The sequence below is a fragment of the Colobus angolensis genome, unplaced genomic scaffold, assembly GCF_000951035.1.
Source record: "Colobus angolensis palliatus isolate OR3802 unplaced genomic scaffold, Cang.pa_1.0 Scaffold257, whole genome shotgun sequence".
In the NCBI taxonomy this organism is placed as follows: domain Eukaryota; kingdom Metazoa; phylum Chordata; class Mammalia; order Primates; family Cercopithecidae; genus Colobus; species Colobus angolensis.
Window position 1 is genome coordinate 2,768,830 of NW_012115788.1, and position 19,720 is coordinate 2,788,549.

At 37.6% G+C, this 19,720-nt stretch overlaps 1 protein-coding gene across 3 annotated transcripts in view; it reads left to right on the plus strand.

Moving 5' to 3' along the window:
* TRPM6 (transient receptor potential cation channel, subfamily M, member 6) overlaps nt 1-19,720 on the plus strand; it is a 165,587-nt gene that overhangs the window by 125,854 nt on the left and 20,013 nt on the right. For all 3 annotated transcript variants that reach the window (XM_011947020.1, XM_011947021.1, XM_011947022.1), the window contains exons 26-31: nt 947-2,091; nt 2,288-2,400; nt 8,847-8,964; nt 11,890-11,981; nt 13,506-13,564; nt 16,322-16,347. In XM_011947020.1, coding sequence (XP_011802410.1) covers nt 947-2,091; nt 2,288-2,400; nt 8,847-8,964; nt 11,890-11,981; nt 13,506-13,564; nt 16,322-16,347 — 1,553 coding nt within the window. The remainder of the gene's footprint in view (nt 1-946; nt 2,092-2,287; nt 2,401-8,846; nt 8,965-11,889; nt 11,982-13,505; nt 13,565-16,321; nt 16,348-19,720) is intronic.

Below are 19,720 nucleotides of genomic sequence, written 5' to 3' on the forward strand. Positions count from 1 at the left end.
GTGGCATGATCTGGGCTCACTGCAACCTCCGCCTCAGTCTCCTGAGTAGCAGGGATTATAGGTGCCGGCCACCATGCCAAGCTAATTTTTGTATTTTTAGTAGAGATGGGGTTTCACCATGTTGGCCAGGCTGGTCACAAACTCTTGACTTCAAGTGATCCACCCGCCTCCTACAGTGCTGGGATTATAGGCCTGAGCCATTGCACCTGGACTAATTGTTACATTTAATTCAATTTGCTTGCAACTTATATTTACATTTGAATAGGTGAAGATGCCTTGTGTTGCTTTTACATGAATCAGTGACTGAACATCATAAACTTTGGTTAAAGTATTCAAACAACTTTAAAAATTTGCATTAGGCTTTTTCTGAATATAGGTCTTCCAAAATGGATTTTGTTTGAAACTTGGGAAGCCTGTTTGAACAGTAGAGTTAGAGATTTTTTTTTTTTTAATTTTAAAGATCCGTGTTTTTTTCTTCTTAATTACATATTTGATTATTGATTCTGTTTCTATCATTCTTCTTTCTTCCTCAGGATCTCCTATACACATTAAAATTGTACGATGCTTGCTATTAGGAAGTATTCAAGTGTTTGTTATGTAAATGAATAAATATATTAATGAATAAAAATGGGATGATTGATCACAATTGAAGGAATCATTAGCTGGAACTGGAAATGTGGTTCTGAAATATTAAAAAGAAAGAAGGGCTAGAAATGTAGATTTGTGATTTGTCCTCTCCTATGGGTAGTAGTGGGCATTATAGGAGTGGATGAGATCACCTGAGATGAGAGTTACGTATTGGGGGAAGAAGAAGGCAAAAGACAGACTTAACCTAGGGAAGCAGCTGAGACTCAGGAGCCATTTAAGGATGGAAGTAGGGTAGGAAGAGAGCAAATTCCTACTGGCTTAATGTGCTTGTTGGTTTTCTCCCTCCCTTCACCACTAGGGTTACAGAGATGTACTTCCAACTGAAAGAAATGAATGAAAAGGTGTCTTTTATAAAGGACTCCTTACTGTCTTTGGATAGCCAGGTGGGACACCTGCAGGATCTCTCTGCCCTGACTGTGGATACCCTAAAAGTCCTTTCTGCTGTTGACACCTTGCAAGAGGATGAGACTCTCCTGGCCAAGAGAAAGCATTCTACTTGCAAAAAACTTTCCCACAGCTGGAGCAATGTCATCTGTGCAGAGGTTCTAGGCAGCATGGAGATCGCTGGAGAGAAGAAATACCAGTATTATAGCATGCCTTCTTCTTTGCTGAGGAGCCTGGCTGGAGGCCGGCATCCCCCAAGAGTGCAGAGTGGGGCACTTCTTGAGATTACAGACAGTAAAAGAGAGGCTGCAAATGTAAGAAATGACCAGGAAAAGCAAAAAACAGAAAGTAGTATAGTGGCTCCTGGGGTGTCTCCTAACAAGCAAGCACACTCAAAGTATGGCCAATTTCTTCTGGTCCCTTCTAATCTAAAGCGAGTTCCTTTTTCAGCAGAAACTGTCTTGCCTCTATCCAGACCCTCTGTGGAAGCAGATACAGATGTGCTGGCAAATAAACAGGACATCCATACTGAGGTTCTTGTTCATCTGACTGGGCAGACCCCAGTTGTCTCTGACCAGGCATCAGTGGATGAACCCAAGGAACAGCACGAGCCAATTGCTCACTTAGTGGATAGACAAGACAAGTTGGAGCAAATGCTACCCACTTTGAGTTGCACACCTGAACCCATGACAGTAACCTCCCCTCTTTCCCAAGCCAAGATCATGCAAACTGGAGGTGGATATGTAAACTGGGCATTTTCAGAAGGTGATGAAACTGGTGTGTTTAGCATCAAGAAAAAATGGCAAACCTCCTTGCCCTCCGCTTGTGACAGTGATTCCGCTCGGAGTGAACAGCACCAGAAACAGACCCAGGGCAGCTCCCTATCTGATAACTCAATGAGATCGGCCCAGAATAGTGAATGCTCAGAGGTGGGACCATGGCTTCAGCCAAACACATCCTTTTGGATCAATCCTCTCCGCAGAGACAGACCCTTCGCTAGGAGTCATAGTTTTAGATTCCATAAGGAGGAGAAATTGTTGAAGATCTGTAAGATTAAAAGTAAGGAATAAACATTAAAAAAACAGCATTAAGTCCTTTGCATTGCTACCAGTTTTTTTTTTTTTTTTTTTTTTTTTTTTTATCTATGACTCTTAACCACATTGTCATTCTCCCCGTTCTGTCAGCTTTTTCTGTAAAACAAAATGGCCCCTCCTTACTGTTGTCAACTTTCTCATGTAGACCATTTCCCTTACAGATCTTTCAAGCTCTTCAGAAATAGGGCAGGGAGCATGGGTCAAAGCAAAAATGCTAACCAAAGACAGGAGACTGTCCAAGAAAAAGAAGAATACTCAAGGACTCCAGGTGCCAGTAAGTGTACTGTTATTCCATCTTTTAGGTTTTGAGCAGTCAAGGTAGTGGTCTTAGTTTGATTTATCTTTATTGTAAAGTGTCATCTACACAAAATAACATTGTATTGAAAGGTTTGAAGATATAATTTGTTCCTCTTTTTAAGAGATGGGGTCTTGCTACGTTGTCCAGGCTGATCTTGAACGTCTGGGCACAATTAATCCTTCCACCTCAGCCTTCCAAGTAACTGGAACTACAGGTGTACACAATCACACCCAGATATAAATTTAAGAGTCATTAGAGTGGATATACTGCAATTTATTTATCTGCTAACATGTTGAAGGACATTTGGGTTGTTTTCAATTTTTGGCTCTTCCAAAAAAACTATCATGAACATTTGTGTACAAGTCTTTTTGTGGACATATGTTTTAATTTCTCCTTGGTAAAATACTTAGGAATGGAATGTCAGAGTCATATGGTAAGTGTTTTTTAATTTTTGAAGAAACTTCCAAACTGCTTTCCAAGGTTATCATAATATTTTACATGCCCACCAGTAATTTGTGAGCATTTCAGCTGTTCCACATCCTCACTGTCTTAGTTTGTTTTGTGTTGCTATAATAGAAACCCCAAGACTGCATGGTTAATAAAGAAAAGAAGTTTATTTCTTACAGTTCTGGAGGCTGGGTAGTCCAAGGTGGAGGGAACACATCTGGTAGGGACTTCTTGCTGGTAGAGACTCTCTGCAGAATCCTAGGTGGCACATGGCGTGGGGGGCTCCTGAGAGAGCCAAACAGGCTTTTATAACAGATCCATTCTCATGATAAATAACCCTTCCCCTCCATAATCCATTAACTCATGAATGAATTAATCTATTCGTGAGCCAGAGCCCTCATGATCCAGTCACCTCTTAAAGGCTCCATCTCTTAATACGATTACACTGGGAATTAAGTTTTAACATGAGTTTTGGAAGGAAAAAACATTCAAATCATGGCAGTCACCAATTCAGCATACTCAATCTTTTAAATTTTAGCCATATTAGTGAATGTGTAGTGGTATCTTATGGTACGATTTCATTTGTATTTCCATAGTGACGAATGCTACTAGACATCTTTTCATGTGTTTCTTTGCTTTCTGTACAGTCTTGCATTGCTTAATGATGGGGATACTTTCTGAGAAAGGTGTCATTAGGTGATTTCATCATGGCACAAACATCATGGAATGTACTTACACAAACCTAGATGGTCTAAGCTACCACGTGCCTAGGCTGTACCATGTAGCCTGTTGCTCCTAGGTTATAAACTTGTACAGCATGTTACTGTACTGAACACTTTAGGTAATTGTAATGCAATGATATTTGTGTATCTAAGCGTATGTAAACATAGAAAGAGTCAGTAAAAGTCAGTAAAAGCCTGATAACATCTGGCTTAATTATATGATTCCACTTTTATTCTACTACCCTACTAACATTAGGACTATCAACTAACCTACTAACAATATACCAGTGGTGACGTGATGTTGTCCGAGAAAGCACCTACCAAGGCCATCACACAGCACAGTATAAAGTACAAAAATTGGTACACCTGTATAGGGCACTTACTTGCAGGACTTGGAGGTTGCTCTAGGAGTGTCAGTGAGTGAGCGGTGAGTGAATGCAAAGGCCTAGGACATTACTGTACACTACTGTAGACTTTATAAACACTGTACACTTAGGCTACACTAAATTTATAAAAAAACAAAATGTGCTACGATGTTATCACAGCTGTGGTGTCACTAGGTGACAGGCATTTTTCAGTTCCGTTATAATCTTATAGGACCACCATTATTATTAGTGGTCTGTCATTGGCTGAAATACTGTTATGAGGGGCATGGCAGTATATCTTTTTTGGTGACATGTTTGTTCAGATCTTTGCCCATTTAAAAAATTGGGTTGTTGTCTTATTATAAAGTTGTGAGCATTTAAAAATATATGTTCAAATCCTTTTTTGAGTAGACGTTTTTGCAAATATTTTGTCTCAGTGGTTTGCCTTTTAATTTTCGTAAATGTCCTTTGAAGCCATATTTTTTTTTGATGAAGTGTTTGATTCTTTTCTGTTATAGTCTGTGATTTTTGTATCACGTTTAAAATATTTTTGCCAGGATCACTAAGACTTATTCTCATGTTTTCTTGTAGGAATTTTATAGTTTTAGCTCTTGCATGTAGGTCTATAGCCCATTTTGAGGTAATTTTTGTATATGAAGATAGCTAAGAGTTGAGTTTCTTCTGTCCTCTTTCTTTCTTGAATATGAGTATCAAAATTTTCTACTACTTTTTGGTAAAAAGATATCTTTTTCAATTCTGTTCTTGACCATATTAACAATAATAGAAGATATCTTTTCTCTATTGAGTTGCCTTGACATCTTTGTCAAAAATTAGTTGACCATATAGATCACAATATGTATGGATCAATTTCTATCTCTATGCCAATATTATCCTATTTTGAATACAACTTTATGATAATTTTTGAGTCATATATTAAAGGTCAATTTTTTTCTTTTTCAAGAAGTTTGGCTATTTTGTGTTCTTTGCATTTCCTTATAAGTTTAGAATCAGCTTGTCAATTTTTATAGAGAAGTGGGCTAGGATTATGAATGGAATTGCCATAAATGTATATGTCAATGTCGGGAAAGTTGACATCTTAACAATAATGAATCTTCTGATTCACGAACATGATATGTTTCTCCATTTAGGTCTTTGATTTCTTGAAGTAATATTTTATAGTTTTTAGAGTACAGATCTTGCACATGTTTTGTTAAATGCATCCCTATTTCATATTTTTGATTTTATTATAACTGTAATTAGTTAACAATTTTAATATCTGATTATTTGTTTATGGTATATGGAAGTTTTTTGATACCGGTCTTATATTTTGCAACCTTGATAAGCTTCCTTACTGGAGTAGTTTTTGTGTAACTTTTTAAGAATTTTCTATATACATGACCATGTCATGTACAAACATAGATAGTTTTACTTCTTCCTTTCAATCTGGACACGTTGTATTTCCTTTTCTTGCCTGATTACACTGACCAGAACCTCTGGTATGATATTGACTAGAAGTGATAAAAGCAGATATCTTTTCCTGTATCTGTTCTTCGGGGAAAAGCATTTAATCCTTTACCATTAAGAATGAGGTGAGTTATAGGTTTTTCTATAGATGCGCTTTATCAGGCTGAAAACTTTCCTTCTGTTTTTAGTTTTCAGAGAATTTTTATCATTCATGGATATAAGCCTTTGTCAAATGCTTTTTCTGTATCTACTTAAGTGATCAGCTATTTCTCCTTTTGATTGTGTTATTTTATAGTGAATTTCATTAATTAATTTTATAATGTTAGAATTCTTAGAATATTAAATTACCTTGCTGGGATGAATCCCACTTGATCATGATTTTTTTTTTTCATATTGTTTCATTTTGCTAAAATTTTCATTAGTTTTTTTGCATCAATTATTGAGGGATAGTTGTCTTTAGTTCACTTTTATTGTAATATCTTCGTCTGGTTTTGGTATCAGGATGATGCTTGGTTTATTTAGTGAGTTGGGAAATATTCCCTCCTCTTCAGTTTTCTGGGTGAATTTGTAAGGAATTGATATTATTTCAGTCTGAAGTATTCGGTAGAACTAACCAATGAAACCATCTTTGTGGGAAAGCTTTTAACTACAAATTCAGTTTCTGTAATAGATATAGAGCTATTTAGGTTATGTAATTCTTCTTGAATGAGCTTTTTTTGTGTGTGTCAAAGAATTTATTCATTCTGTTTAAGTTGTTTACTTTATTGGCATAATGTTCATAATTTTCTCTCATTATTCATTTATTGCCTTTGAGATCTGTGGGTAGTGACATCACTTGTTTTGTTCCTAACATTTTATTTCATTTAGTCATTTATTTATTTTTGAGATGGAATCTTTCTCTGTCGCCCAGGCTGGAGTACAATGGCTTGATCCTGGCTCACTGCATCCTCTGTCTCAGGTTCAAGCGATTCTTCCACTTCAGCCTCCCGAGTAGCTGGGATTACAGGTGCCTACCACCACGCCTGGCTAATTTTTGTATTTTTAGTAGAGATGGAGTTTGACCATATTGACCAGCCTGGTCTCGAACTCCTGACCTCAGGTGACCTGCCCACCTTGGTTTCCCAAGTGCTGGGATTACAGGGGCAAGCCACCATGCTGGCCGGCCCGTTCCTAACATTTTAAACTTGGATTTTCTCTCATTGTTTCATAATCAGTCTGGCTACAGGTTTATCTGTTTTATTGATCATCTCAAATAACTAGCTCTTGTTTTCACTGATTTTTCTTTGATTCCCTTCCCCGCACGCCCCCCTCCCTCCTTTTTTTTTGAGACAGGGTCTTTCTCTGTCGCCCAGGCTGGAGTGCAGTGGTACAATGTCGGCTCACTGCAAACTCTGTCTCCCAGGGTCAAGCAATTCTCTTGCCTCAGCCTCCTGAGTAGCTGGGATTACAGGCCTGTGCCACCATGCCCAGCTGATGTTTGTATTTTTAGTAGAGACAGGTTTTCGACATGTTGGCCAGGCTGGCCTCAATTGATGCGCCTGCCTCAGCCTCCCAAAGTGCTGGGATTACAGGCATGAGCCACCACGCCCAGCCTCTGATTTCTGTTTCGTTCATGCTTGCTCTTATCTTTATTATTTCTTTTGTTCTATTTACTTTGGGTTTAACTTTGCTCTTCTCTTTCTAGGTTTTTTTGTTTGTTTGTTTGTTTGTTTTTCAGACAAAGTCTCTCTCTGTAGCGCAGGCTGGAGTGCAGTGGCACGATATTGGCTCACTGTATCCTCCACCTCCCGGGTTCAAGTGATTCTCCTGCCTCAGCCTCCTAAGTAGCTGGGACTATAGGCACACACCACCACGCTCGGCTAGCTTTTGTATTTTCAGTAGAGACGGGGTTTTGCCATTTTGGCCAGGTTAGTCTCAAACTCCTGACCTCAGGTGATCTGCCTGCCTCAGCCTCCCAAAGTACTGAGATTACAGGTGTGAAACACCACGCCTGGCCTCTAGTTTGTTAAGGTAGAAACTTTGGTCATTGATTTGAGACTTCCTTCTTACATTTTTTTTTCAAGACAGGGTTTCACTCTTGACACGGGCTGGAGTGCAGTTGTCATTTCGGCTCATTGCAACCTCTGTCTCCCAGTCTCAAGTGATCCTCTCACCCCAGCCCCTTGAGTACCTGGGCCCACAGGTGTGCCACCACATTCGGCTAATTTTTTTTTTTTTTTTGTAGAGATGGGATTTCTTCATGTTGCCCAGACTGTTTCTTAAACTCCTAAACTCAAGCTATGCACCTGCCTCAGCCTCCCAAAGTGCTGGGATTATAGGTGTGAGCCACTGTGCCCGGCCTTCTTTTCTAATGTAGTCATTTAGTGCTATAAAATTCCCTCTAAGCACTGTTTGAGCTCTTTCCTACAAATTTTGATGTGTTGTTTTTATTTTCATTCAGTGAGTCTTTTTATATATCATTAGGAAGTTTTAGATCTCAAGTAGCAATTCTGTAAGAATTCACCTTTCATGATCTTAATGCTCTGCCTAATTTAAAAAATTTTTACACTTATTTTTCTAAATAATAATCTGGATGCATTAAAAAAAATACCTGAGCCTTTTTTTAGAATGAGAAGCAGAAGCAAAGAGATTAGTATTGAGACAATTATGTAAAAGCACCTTTTAGGGGAGAGATAAGGAAGGCTATTCTTTCAGGGAAAATGCCGTGAGTTTCTGCAATCCCAAGAAATATGCACTTAAGCAGATTTATTTTTGGAATAGTTCAAATGTCCAGTGTTCAACTAGAAATTGCAACTGAGTTCAGTAATTCAAGCTTACATTTATTTATTTATTGCTTTTGAGTTACCAATTTACCCTGTTTGTTCTGCAGCTCGGAAATATGTGGGACAGTCATATTATTGGCTATCTATTGTTTTAGTGATGAAGTAAAAGGGGCTAGAGACATTACGTGATTTTCCCAAATTCACATGGCTTCTAAATGACAGAGCTAGAATTCCAACACAAATTCTTTGGATTCAAATATTTTCTCAAAATATGATATCCTATTAGCAGCATGAGCATCACCTGGGAATTAGAGATTCAAATTCTCCCTCCTTCCAGACCTGTTGCATTAGAGATTCCAGGGGTGGGATCCAGTGACCTGTAGCTTAAACCAGCCCCTAAGCCCTGGGTGATTCTGATGTGCACTCAAGATTAAGAACTAAGGTGTGGAGCAGGGGTTCTCAGTCATGACTGCAAAGAGAAATTACGTGGATGCTTGTGTCTTGCTAGCCTAAGTGATGGGATTTGTCAGCACTTCCCAGGCAATTGTAATATGCAGCCAGTGTTAACAGACACTGCCCTTCACCATGGTTCTTCTATTAGTGTAACTCACTGTGCTTTTGAATTAATGTCACTGTGTTCCAACAAGTGTCTTTATCTCCAGATCATAACAGTTAATGCCTGCTCTCAGAGTGAACAATTGAATCCAGAGCCAGGAGAAAACAGCATCTCTGAGGAGTACAGCAAGAACTGGTTCACAGTGTCCAAATGCAGTCAGACAAGTATGTAACATCTACACTCTTGGATCCCAAAATACCTGGTGGAATTTTCTCAGGGTACAGTCTTTAGACCATTGGTGGTCCCTCCTGTTCTTTTACATGGAGATGAGGGAAAGAGAAGGTAGTTACACTCTGTAAGGAAAATAGCATTTTTTTGCTTTTGATTTTTATGAAAGGGACACAATTTTATTTGCCTAAAGGACTCCAGAAAAGAAAAATTAAGATTTAGATAGTCTTTTGTATTCAAAGCTGTTGAACCTTACTCAGAGTGTTTTATCCAGACAGCATTCATTTAGTCTGATTTATGGATAGGGGATTGTCTAATTTTATAAATTCTTAAAGTACATGTGACACTGAAATTATCTCTTAAGCTTAATAATGGTGCTTGTAGAGGAGAGACGATGGATCAACCAGCCAAGAATGAATACTGTGGGCTAGGCCTGGACAGTGAAATAAGTCTAGACAGGTAAGATGAGGGCAGATTGTGAACAGAAAAGATAGCAATGATCAGAACTTTGGACTTCTTGCATTAGATAAGAGACCTTTACCAATTTTTAAACAGAAAGGACTAAGTGATTAAGGAGTCATAGGTTTTAAAAATATTTAAAATACTAACCTTAAGGTATAAGTAGACATTGTATTGAAATTTATGCTGTCAGACTTTTCTAAAAATCTGCTTGTTCTTATGGTAAATGGTTCTCAACCAAGGGCTAATTTTACACGTTCCCCTCACTTTCCCCATAGGACACTTGGGAATGTCTGGAGATATTTTTGTTTCATAACTAAAATGGGGGGAATGCTCTTGCCACCCAGTGAGTAGAGGACAGGGATACTGTTAAACATCTTACAATGAATTGGAGAGATAAGTCCTCGTGACAATTATTCAGCCCAAAATGTCATTGCTAAGGTGGAGAAACCCTGATTTTATGTTTAAAAATACTCACTTGTCTGTTAAATCACTGAGAATCAAGTGGACTCTAAGCTGAAAGAGACATTTAGAAATTAAATTAGTCAGCACCCCCTCAATTTATAGATTAGCTTGAGAGCTTAATTTGCCTTGACTTTAATCATACCGTTTACTAGAGACCATAAATTTGAATAAATCAAATCCCACACCTAAAGACATGACTCCAGTACCAATTATAAATAGATTCATTTTATTTATAAATGTCATACATTTATATTATATATATTAGGTATTATATTTTTTATAAATAGTACAATTTATGTTTAGGATGTTATATATCATTCTTAAATCATTTAAGTTCTTTCCAATGAATTTCAACGTAGAGAGATGCAAATGGCAGGAGGTTTCTGGGAAAGAATCTCATTAAGTCAGATGATCAGACGGGGAGGTAAGGCTAGGGAAATAGGTTGATCCGAGTGCCTGGCTAATCTGAGTGAGTATTGAGGCCCACTGTCTTCCTTGAACCACATTTGGAGTTGGGAACCTTATTTTTTTGAAACGTGTCTGGCTTAATAATTAATTGAAAAAGAATTTAAAAAATAAAATTTGTGGATAGGCAGATGCCCTGTCAGGTAGCATTCTCTCTCTCTCTCTCTGTTTTTTTTTTTTTTTTTTTTAAAGACAGATTCTGGCTCCATCACCCAAGCTGGAGTATAGTTACGTGATCACAGTTCACTGCAGCCTTGACCTCCTGGGCTGAAGCGATCCTTCCACCTCAGCCTCCCGAGTAGCTGGGACTATAGCGTGTACCACCATGCTTGGCTAATTTTGTTTATTTTTTGTAGAGATGGGGGTCTCGCTATGTTACCCAGGCAGGTCTCAAACTCCTGTCCTCAAGCAGTGCTCCTGTCTTGGCTTCCTAAAGTGCTAGGATTACAGGCATGTGCCAGTTACTACACTTGGCCTTCAAATAGTATTTGTTACACTTCTTGTATACTTTTTTTTTCCCCAGCACAAAATCATTAGGGAAAAATGCAACCATTATCTCCTATTTTTAGTCAGGACTCCTAGTAAGTATTATTCTCAGAATTAATCCAACCAAGTATTCATTAAATATTTATTATGCATCCACTATATGTAGTAACTCTGTAGGTATCAGCTACAAAAAGAATAACAGTAATCATCCTCATCATCCTTTTTAATAAAAGACTAAAAATTAAATCTATTTATTTGATGGCATTCCTTTCTTTTTTTTTTTTTTTTTTTTTTTTTTGAGACAGTCTTACTCTGTTGCCCAGGCTGGAGAGCAGTGGTACAATCTTGGCTCACTGCAACCTCTGCCTCCCGGGTTCAAGAGATTCTCTTGCCTCAGCCTCCTGAGTAGCTGGGATTACAGTTATGCGCCACCACACCTGGCTCATTTTTATATTTTTAGTAGAGACAGGGTTTCTCCATGTTGGTCAGGCTGGTCTTAAACTCCTGACCTCAGGTGATCCATCCGCCTTGGCCTCCCAAAGTGTTGGGATTACAGGCGTGAGGCATGGCGCCTGGTCTCTATCATTCTTTTGTTGTTGTTCTTTTTAAGTAGCCTACTATGATGTTTGATGCAGTTGCTAAGGAAGGGCTCCTAATTAGACTAGGAATGGAATTAAATTTCATATATTTTAAATAAAGCATGTGCAATAGTGTGCAGGGAGAAGGTAGATATAAAAAATTACTAAAGGTGTTGTCTTATAAGAGGACAGTTTATGGATCGTTTAATTCTCGGCTTCGATAGAGAAGTGTAAGTTGTTATAAATGTGAAAGTAACTATAGAAGAATAGAAATAGAATATATAGTTTTCAACCTCTTGAGGAAAAAAAGGATAAAGGAAACTTGGTAAAACTTGCTAAAAACAGAAAGAGAAAACTATATCCAAGTTTAAATGAATGTACTGTGTTCAGATTTTTCTATTTGGGAACTGTGATTTGAATGTAACACATTTTCATGTATTTTCTAATCTTTCTCTTCCTCTTTACAAGGTGTTAAACCTTACATACATCAGAAAACGAAAACTAAAGACATTGGGCAATGTGCTGTACAAATCAGTGATTACCTAAAGCAGTCTCAAGAGGTAAAAAATGTTTTAGGAGTTAAAAAAACACATTCGAGCATGCAGTGCTTCTCTTGACTACGCCCAGTTTACCTTTATGTCCCTTAATTGGCTCCTACTTTTTATTGACAGTCTGTTTAATCTTTGTTTTGAAGCTATGCTCAGTTGAATTCCTGTTCTATTTTTTCAATCCCCTCCACGTTATTCTTTCTTTGACATTCTTCTTTATGCAATTTACCTATCCGCTCAGTAACTTATCCTGGGGATGTTTAGCATGAGAGAGAAAGAATTCAGGAGTTTTTGCAACTGTTTTCAAATATATGAAAGTTGTCATGTGGAAGAAAAATAAGCTATTCTCTATACTCTTTTAAGAGGTAGATCTAGAATCAACATATAGAAGCTACTGGGAGACAGATTTCAGCCCAATCTGAGGAGAAATTTTTAGCAATTGGAGCTTTCCAAGCATGGAATGATTTATTTCTGGAAGTAGTGAGTCCCTCACTAGTGCGATCACTCAAGCACAGGCTGAACAAACCTCTTCGCAGACATGATGGAGGGGATTCAAGCCTTGCAGGATAAAGGACCCTTAGTGTTTCTTCAGTGCTGAGATTCTCTGGTTTTGCAGTCTGTTTTTCTTGCTGTCTAAAAATATGGGCCTTGTTTTGTGCCATCCGCCATGTGGGAAGTGTGAATAATTAGCTTAACCCAAGAAACCTAATTTTAAGTCTTTGAATATTACCTGTTTGAACGTGAGAACTGTTGGGACATGACTGTATACTAACAACCTTAGATATTCTTGTAGGAATAGGATCTGTGAAAGATTTTCAAAGTAAAATGTCAGAATACTTGAGGATAATTGGAAGCAGGGACCTGTGTTCGAATTCTGGCTCTGCCACTTTCTACGTTTCAAAGCTATGTACATCAGTTAACCTACAAGATTCACTGACTGTATCTCTAAAGTGGTACTAATTGCTAATGGACAGCAAAAATAACAACTATGAAAAGGCCTACCTAGAGTAATGCCTGGAGTATACTAGGTCTCGGGAAATAATTGAATTTGAGTAGGAAATCAAATGAGATAAATCCAAGGTAATGTTATTTTAAATAATCATCATGACCTGAGATGAGAATCTTTTCATAAGACATAACAATGTGATGATCCGTATTGTCTGTCAACTTGTACTTTCCTTTTTCTCCATGTCATTAGCTGATTGTGTATGTTCAATCCTCATTAACTGTGTATGTTTAGTCCTGATTTTCTATGTTTGGTCTGTAAAAAATTTCATATATTACATTTTCTGTTTGATATCTCCTTAAAGCTAATTTCATTCTGTTAAAGTCCATCAACACACTGAGTTCTCTGACATTGCCTTAACATTATGCATCTTTCTAGCTTGGGTTTAGTATGTTTTTTAAAAGAAGAATATTCAGGTAGATGAAGAAAAAAGAAAGATTCTCCAAGGAGCGTGTTTGGCAGGTCATTCCTAAAAACTTAGGGTGGGATTATGTTGAGCACACACGTAATGACCTTTCCCTTCTGCTTAGGATCTCAGCAAAAACTCTTTGTGGAATTCCAGGAGTATCAACCTCAATAGGAACTCCCTGTGAGTATTTCTAAATGTTTATCTTTAAGAGTCTTTGGCTTCTATTTTTTTTTTTTAACTTGGTTAGAAACAAAGGTTTAATTTAGTCAGAAAGGGAGAAAAAAGAAGTGTGTGTCAAATGACAATATTGTTCTTTTGTTAGCAGAATGAAAATGATTTCTTCTCCAAGTTTTCCTGTTTCTGGCAACAAGATCTCACCTGAGTGCCTTTTAAGAATATAATGAAACACATACTCCTATAACAAATTAAACATTTGCCTTTTCAGTGTCAAAACACGCATGGAATAATGATTATCATATCTTTTTGGATAGATAAGATTGTGAATTTGCATAAAAGAGTAGAAATAAATATGTCTTGCTTAAAGAAACAGACTTAGACTGAACACCTGATCACGTTTATTCTCTAATTTTTAAAGTAATTATTTTTTCCTTTTAGTTTATAAGGCATATCTTTTTTGTTTTTGGTTTCTCAGTAACATCCTAATCACCAAAGCAATAACTTTGAGAAAGATTGAGACAGAGAGGGAGAGGAAGTCGGGATGGAGGGAGAAAGAATATAGAGAACTCACGTGGTTGTAGACTTGAGTATCTTCCTGGAATTTTATTAGTATATATTTAGAGAAATGAAAGTTGTAAACCAACCAAGCAAACATTATCCTATTTTATTTGTAGTATTTTCTGGATTTTCCTAGTTGCATCATCAAATTAACTATTCATACAGGTAGAATTCAAAACCATCAACTCTATGGAAGTGCCAGTTGATACCCAGCAGGTAGAAGGTGACTTTCAGTTTGCAGTCAGCTCTGTTTAGAGATGGTCTTTCTCTAGGCCTCCCATCATGGACCCTGTGCAAGCCTGCCTCCAGACTTAAAGGACACATGACTTTCTTCTCCCAAAGGTTCAGTAGTTTGTGCTCATGCAGAGTAGTGGGTTATTGCAGCATGAAATTGAACAATAATCGTAATTGTACTTTCTTTCTTAAGGACCTTAAATACTGAAGATATTATTTGAATGTATTTATTCAGACTCGCCTGTGGCCACTTGTGCATTTGAGCAGGGCAAGTAACAATTTAAAGAGAACTAATTTCAGCCTGTGAACATTTAGGGGCCATGTGGGCTAATGAAACTGATTTGTAGGCTTGTCCAGAGACATTCACAGACTCATTTGTAGGCATCTGCTTTGCATAGTTCAGGAACCTTTTAGTTTAATTGATCCAGAAGAATACAAACACAGTTACATCTTATATATATTGTGTGATCACAAAGCTAATTAAAAAACAACTGCTTTTCAATTAGCTTAGGGTGCACACAGTAAATGACTTACATACAGATCTGGTGCTCATTTTTCTATAAAAACACTCGCAGCGCTGAAAACGTACTTCTTTACTGATACAATAAGGATTAGATGTAACTAATACTTCTCTTTCAAATATATATACAGTCATGCATCAATTAACGACAGTATACATCCTGAGAAATGTGTCATTAGGTGATTTCATCCTTGTACAAACATCATCGAGTGCATTTACACAAACCTAGATGGTCTAGCCTACTACACACCTAGGCTATATGGTCTAGCTTATTGTTCCTAGGCTACAAACCTGTACAGTATGTTACCGTAGTGACTACTGTAAACTATGGTATTTGTGTATCTAAACACAAAAAGGGTACAGTAAAAATACAGTGTAGAAGATAGAAAATGGTACACCTGTATAGGACGCTTACAATGAATGGAGCTTGCAGGACTGGAAGCTGGCTCTGGGTGTCAGAGTGAATGAGTGGTGAAAGAATGTGAAGGCCTCGGACATTACATGACTGGAGACTTTATGCATACACGTAGGCTATACTAAATTTATACAATTTTTTTCTTTTTTAAATAATTAACCTTAGCTTTACTGTAACTTTATAACTTTAAAAAATTTAAAAATCTTTTTGACTCTTTTACAATAACATTTAGCTTAAAACACGAATACATTGTACGGCTGTACAAAAATATCTTTTTTTATATCCTTCTTCTAGAAGCCATTTTCTGTTTTTAAATTATTTATTTATTTATTTCTACTTCTTAAACTTTTTAAAAATATGAAGACACAAATACACACATTAGCCTAGACCTACACAGGATTAGGATCATCAATGTCACTGTCTCCTACCTCCTCATCTTGTCCCACTGGAAGGTCTTCAGGGGCAATAACATGCATGGAGCTATCACCTTCTATGATAACAATACCTTTTCTGGATACCTCCTGAAGGACCTGCCAAAGGGTGTTTACATTTAACTTAAAAAAAACACAAGTAGAAGGAGTACATGCTAAAAGAATGAAAAAGAGCATAATACAATAAATACATAAACTAGTAACATAGTCATCCATCATGATCATCAGGTATTATGTGCTGTACACAGTTGCATGTACTTATTTTTATGTGACTGGCAGCACAGCAGGCTTATTTACACCAGCATAATCACAAACACATAAGTAATGCATTGCACTGTGACATTACGATGGCTAAGATGTCACTAGGTGTTGGGAATTTTTCAGCTCCATTATAATCTATGGGACCACTGAAATATATGCTGTCTGTCATTGACCAAAATATCATTATGCAGTGCTTGACTGTATATGTATTTTACATGTATATAAAATATACACTCTGTGTTGTTACTGTTTCATGTGCTGTTTCCTTCTTTTTTTTTTTTGGTAATTGTAAGATTTAAGGCAGCATTATCTAAACAACTTCATTTTTTTTTTCCAAACAGGCTGAAAAGTTCAAATGGAGTTGACAGTAAGTTTTTCTATTTAAACATTTAATTTTTTATTTTTTCATCTTTTTAATGCTGGGGTTCACTGTCCTGCTGATATTTTTGTCATTCTTGAAACTTTGTTTATGATTTCTGTCCACCATGCAATGTAGAAAGTTTAGTAGAAGAGTAGAAATTTGAATATCTTTCTTCAGACAAATTGGGATTGATGTCTTGTTTAAAACTTTTTGAATGACGTGTTTCTGACTGTCATTTCCCCATTTTCTGTGTGAATGAGAGTATAACCACTGAGCTCATTTTGCTCACCAACTCTTACTGTCCTTTTGTTTTTTCACGCATTACTCATTCAGAGCCATTTATAAGATTGTTACATGAGTGCCTTTTCCTATAGGGTTTTAGTAGGATCTGGGGCCCCACATGGCTAAATAGAACTAGGTCATGTGAGATAGCTCCCTGGTAAAGCCACTACACTTACTCTCAAACTTGACTACAATTTACAGACTCCTTTCCATATTCTTGACTCCTTGAGGTAAAGGCACCTTCATCTTCTGTATTCTTGTTCCATCACACTTTCTTGGGTTTCCAGTACTCCCCCACCTGCTTTGCAGTTGATTCCTTCTCCTCAGCCTACTAACAAATTTAGATTGTTTTCTATACAAAAGAAACAAATAGTCTTTTTCTTGATTTACCTAGCTTTCAAGCTGCCACTCTAACCCTTCACCTCCAGATTAATTGAAAGAGCAATTAACATTTGATCTTCAGCCCATGGAGTGTGCCCCATCACTTTCCTGAAACTCCACTACGACTACCAACTTGCTTGACTCTTCTCAGTTCTCACTGAACTCGTGGCATTTGATATTGACCATTTTTCCTTCATGGCACCCTCTCTTTTCTACGTTTCCTTAAGACTCTTCTTCTTTGGCCGTTCTACTTCTTTGTCGACTTACTTTTGGTCTTTCTGAGAGCCTCTTGTTCCTTCATGCAAGCTGGAAATCTTAGTCATTTACAATCTCCTTCCCACCCCATTGCTCTTAGCTATTAACCTTGCCTTCTAACTCCGTCCCTCCCCAGCCATTCCCCACCCCCACGTCTTCAAAGCGATCTGTTTGGTCTACCCTACTGCTCCTACCTTAAAACCACCATTATTTATTTTCCAAAACAAAAGTGTATACTTTCATTTACCCTTGAGTTTGTCTTAGCATTCTGATTGGGTTGTCTCCTTTTAAACTTTCCTATGTTTCTATCAGAATTATCTTTATGAATGCTAAATCGTCACTCAGGTAGAAGCCTTCAATGACTTCCTGTTACCCAAAGACAGACTGCAAACCCCTTGAGTTTTTCCTCAATGCTCTTGAAAGCTGGATCTCAATTCAAATTTCCAGGCTCATAAGCATGATCTCTTTCATTCACTATTTCTGCCTTGCAGAATGTGACTGACCACATAGTAACACCTCCCTGTGGAGGTCTAAAAGGTGTCTCAAACAAAATGTTCCAACACTGTCCTCTCTCATCTCAGGAAATGGCAACTCTGTCCTCCCAGTTCCTGAGGCTAAAGTCTTGCAATACTTGTCCTCCATTTTTTCATATCCCTACATCCCATCTATCAGTAAATCTTTCAAAATATATCAAGACTCTGATCATGTTTTGCTACTTCCACATAACACCGTTTTTAAGCAATCATAATCTCTTCCTTGGATTATAGTGTGGCTCCAAACTATTGCTCTCTAGTAGTCTTTTTCCAGAAACAGCCAGAATAATCCTTTTAAACTGAAAGTTGAACTGAGTCACTCTTGCTTAAATGGCATTCCTCCTCACTTTGCAAAAGCAAAGTCCAAACAGAGTCTACAACACCCTGTTCTGCTCTCCAGCCACCCCCCAACCTCATTTCTCTCAGTGCATTTCACTGTGGCTACACCCTCCTCCTTAAACATGACAAGCATGGACCTGCCCCAGGACATTGGCACTTGCTGTTACCTATCACTGGAATACTCTTCATTTATTCATATTGCTGCCCCTCTCTTCCTTCAACTCTGTGCTCAAATTTCACCTTATGAGAGAGACTTTGCCTAACCATCCTATATAAAACAGGAACTTTCCTATTCCCAATGCTTTCTGACTCTTAAGTTGATGCCTACACACACACACACACACACACACAATGCTATACTATATGTACTGTATATTTATTTTCTATTTCCTTTTACTAGAATGTAACTAGAAACTTTATCTGTTCTGATTACCGCTCTTCCTCTTGAGCATAGACCAGTGCCTGGCACATAGTAGGTACTCAATAAATGTATAATGAGTAAATATAAATATAGCCTCACAACTCCTTAAGTAGTGAAGCCAAGACTGAAACTCAGTTTTATCAGACTCAGATGCCCATACACTTTAAGCATTTCACACTGTTTATGAAGGCCCTACCTTCCAGGTGGAATTAATGTGTTCCATAAACCTCTGTATATACCTTTATTACATATATTACTTTAACTGTGTTGTGATTATAGTTACCTGTCTCTCTGTCCTAATACATTTGCTTTTCTGTAAGGTGGGAACCACATCTTACCCATATCTCTCACGCCTAATATGATCCATAGTGGGAGTGGAATACTTTTTGTTTTTAGTGATGACTTCAGAAAGGAGCCATCTTTCCTGCTGATCTTACTTTTTGCCAACACTCCCCAAAGGAAGTGATTTTCATTCCTTTCCTTATGCAGCAACAAAAATCCAGAGAGATGTGCAAAATTGGGCTCATTATGCTGCTTACTCTACTAGGTATAAAGCAGTTGCCATCATGAGACCAAAGTTCTCCACTTTAATTTTGATTTTATGAAATAGCAAAACTGTTGCAGGGGATTTCTCTAGAGCCTTGTAATTTAGGAGTGAAGCAGACAGAAGAGAATGAGTTAAACTTGGAAGAGGTGTTCCCAACACATAGTCCTTGTGTAACCAAACAAATCTCTTGGTGCTATATTATCCACCCTCTTCTTTGTTTCCAGTATATAGCTCTTAATGTGTTTTCAGCATTTTGTTGTTATTTTAGGTCAGTGAAGTAGTCTGTTAATAACTTGGTATTAATACTGTCTTTCTATGGGTACTGCATCTTGGTAGGGAGCTCAGAGAATCATGCTTCTGGGATGTCGTGAAGTATGATGGGCAGCTGAGTGCCTTCTGCAACCCAGAGGTGTAATTGGTTCAGAGGAAATACATCTTTGAGGCTAATATTACCTGTGTTTCTTCAATTCCCTATATAAATATGTTTGGAGATATTACATTGATGATTGGAAGCTGTCAGGATACCATGCACAATAATGTGGTTAAAAGATATTAGGCAAGCTTTTTCTAATACTGAGAAGCCATTCTGATTAACCTGTTCAATAATAACTTTGAAGGCAG